The sequence below is a fragment of the Narcine bancroftii genome, chromosome 6 (assembly GCF_036971445.1).
Source record: "Narcine bancroftii isolate sNarBan1 chromosome 6, sNarBan1.hap1, whole genome shotgun sequence".
Lineage (NCBI taxonomy): Eukaryota > Metazoa > Chordata > Chondrichthyes > Torpediniformes > Narcinidae > Narcine > Narcine bancroftii.
In genome coordinates, this window is record NC_091474.1 from 233,045,571 (window position 1) to 233,046,751 (window position 1,181).

At 47.7% G+C, this 1,181-nt stretch overlaps 1 protein-coding gene across 4 annotated transcripts in view; it reads left to right on the plus strand.

Moving 5' to 3' along the window:
* LOC138737132 (zinc finger CCCH domain-containing protein 6) overlaps nucleotides 1-1,181 on the plus strand; it is a 33,744-nt gene that overhangs the window by 1,274 nt on the left and 31,289 nt on the right. For all 4 annotated transcript variants that reach the window (XM_069887688.1, XM_069887689.1, XM_069887691.1 and 1 more), the window contains exon 2: nucleotides 109-276. In XM_069887688.1, the coding sequence (XP_069743789.1) occupies nucleotides 182-276 (95 nt within the window). In that variant the 5' untranslated portion in view covers nucleotides 109-181. The remainder of the gene's footprint in view (nucleotides 1-108; nucleotides 277-1,181) is intronic.

Sequence of the window (1,181 nt, forward strand, 5' to 3'; positions counted from 1 at the left end):
GTAAGGTCGAACGCTCTTGTGTTTTTTTTTGGGGGGGAAGAGAAAAAAAAAGAACCGTGAGATTTCTTTTAATTTTTTTTAATTATTTTCCGATAGATTAATCCACAGTCCCACCCGCAACGTCTCTGCTGAGGCCCTCCTCTCCAAGCCCGGCCTTGTGTGTGTGTGTGTGTGGGGGAAAATGGCCTTTGAGAGCCTTTTCTCCAACCCCCCCCACCCAGTTGACAAAAATGATGCTCTAAGTAGGACAGAGTCTGAACTGGCAGGGGACGAAAGGTCGAGTAACATTCTTATATATCAAGCATTCTCTGAGATTATTCTTAAGTTTTAACCTCTCTCTCTCTTTAAAAAGAAATCTATCTCTTCTTTCTGGGGGGGGGAGGGGGGTTGGAATCAGCTCCTGGGGAGCTCTGCAGTTTGTATTTCTCTCTGTAGTTTTGTATGCTGGGTCGAGGCTTTTTTCCCCCCCCCCCTCTGTCCTCTATATATTATCAAAACAGTTGTGCATGCTTGGCTTTTTTAAAATATCTAAAACAAGATTCATTTGTCCACTTTAAACAAAACACCTGGTGGTAAGTTTTCAAACGAGCAAGTTTTTTTTTAAAAAATGGGGTGGAGGGGGGGGGGATCATTTTCGATATTCTGTAGTAACGAAATTTGAATTGTCTTGTCTATTCTGGGGCCGAAGTCGGGATTGGGTCTGGTTTCATATGCTGTCTCATCGGATTAGAGTGAACCTTTATGTAAATCAATGGCGTGACGGACATGTTAACGTGGAGCTTGTTGCCACACTGAAATATACCCATGAGCCTAGAGAAAAGAAGTCCCTCCATCTATACTTCCCCCCCCCCCACCCCCAAAACCCCCATCTCTACTCTCCCCCCCAAACCTCCATCTCTACTCCCCCCCAAACCTCCCTCTACTCCCCCCCCAAACTTGCATCTCTACTCCCCCCCCCAAAACCTCCATCTCTATTCCCCCCCCAACCTCCATCTCTAATCCCCCAAACCTCCATCTCTACTCCCCCCCACCTCCATCTCTACTCCCCCCCAAACCTCCCTCTACTCCCCCCAAACTTGCATCTCTACTCCCCCCCAAACCTCCATCTCTACTCCCCCCCAAACCTCCATCTCTACTCCCCCCAAACCTCCATCTCTACTCCCCCCAAACCTCCATCTCTA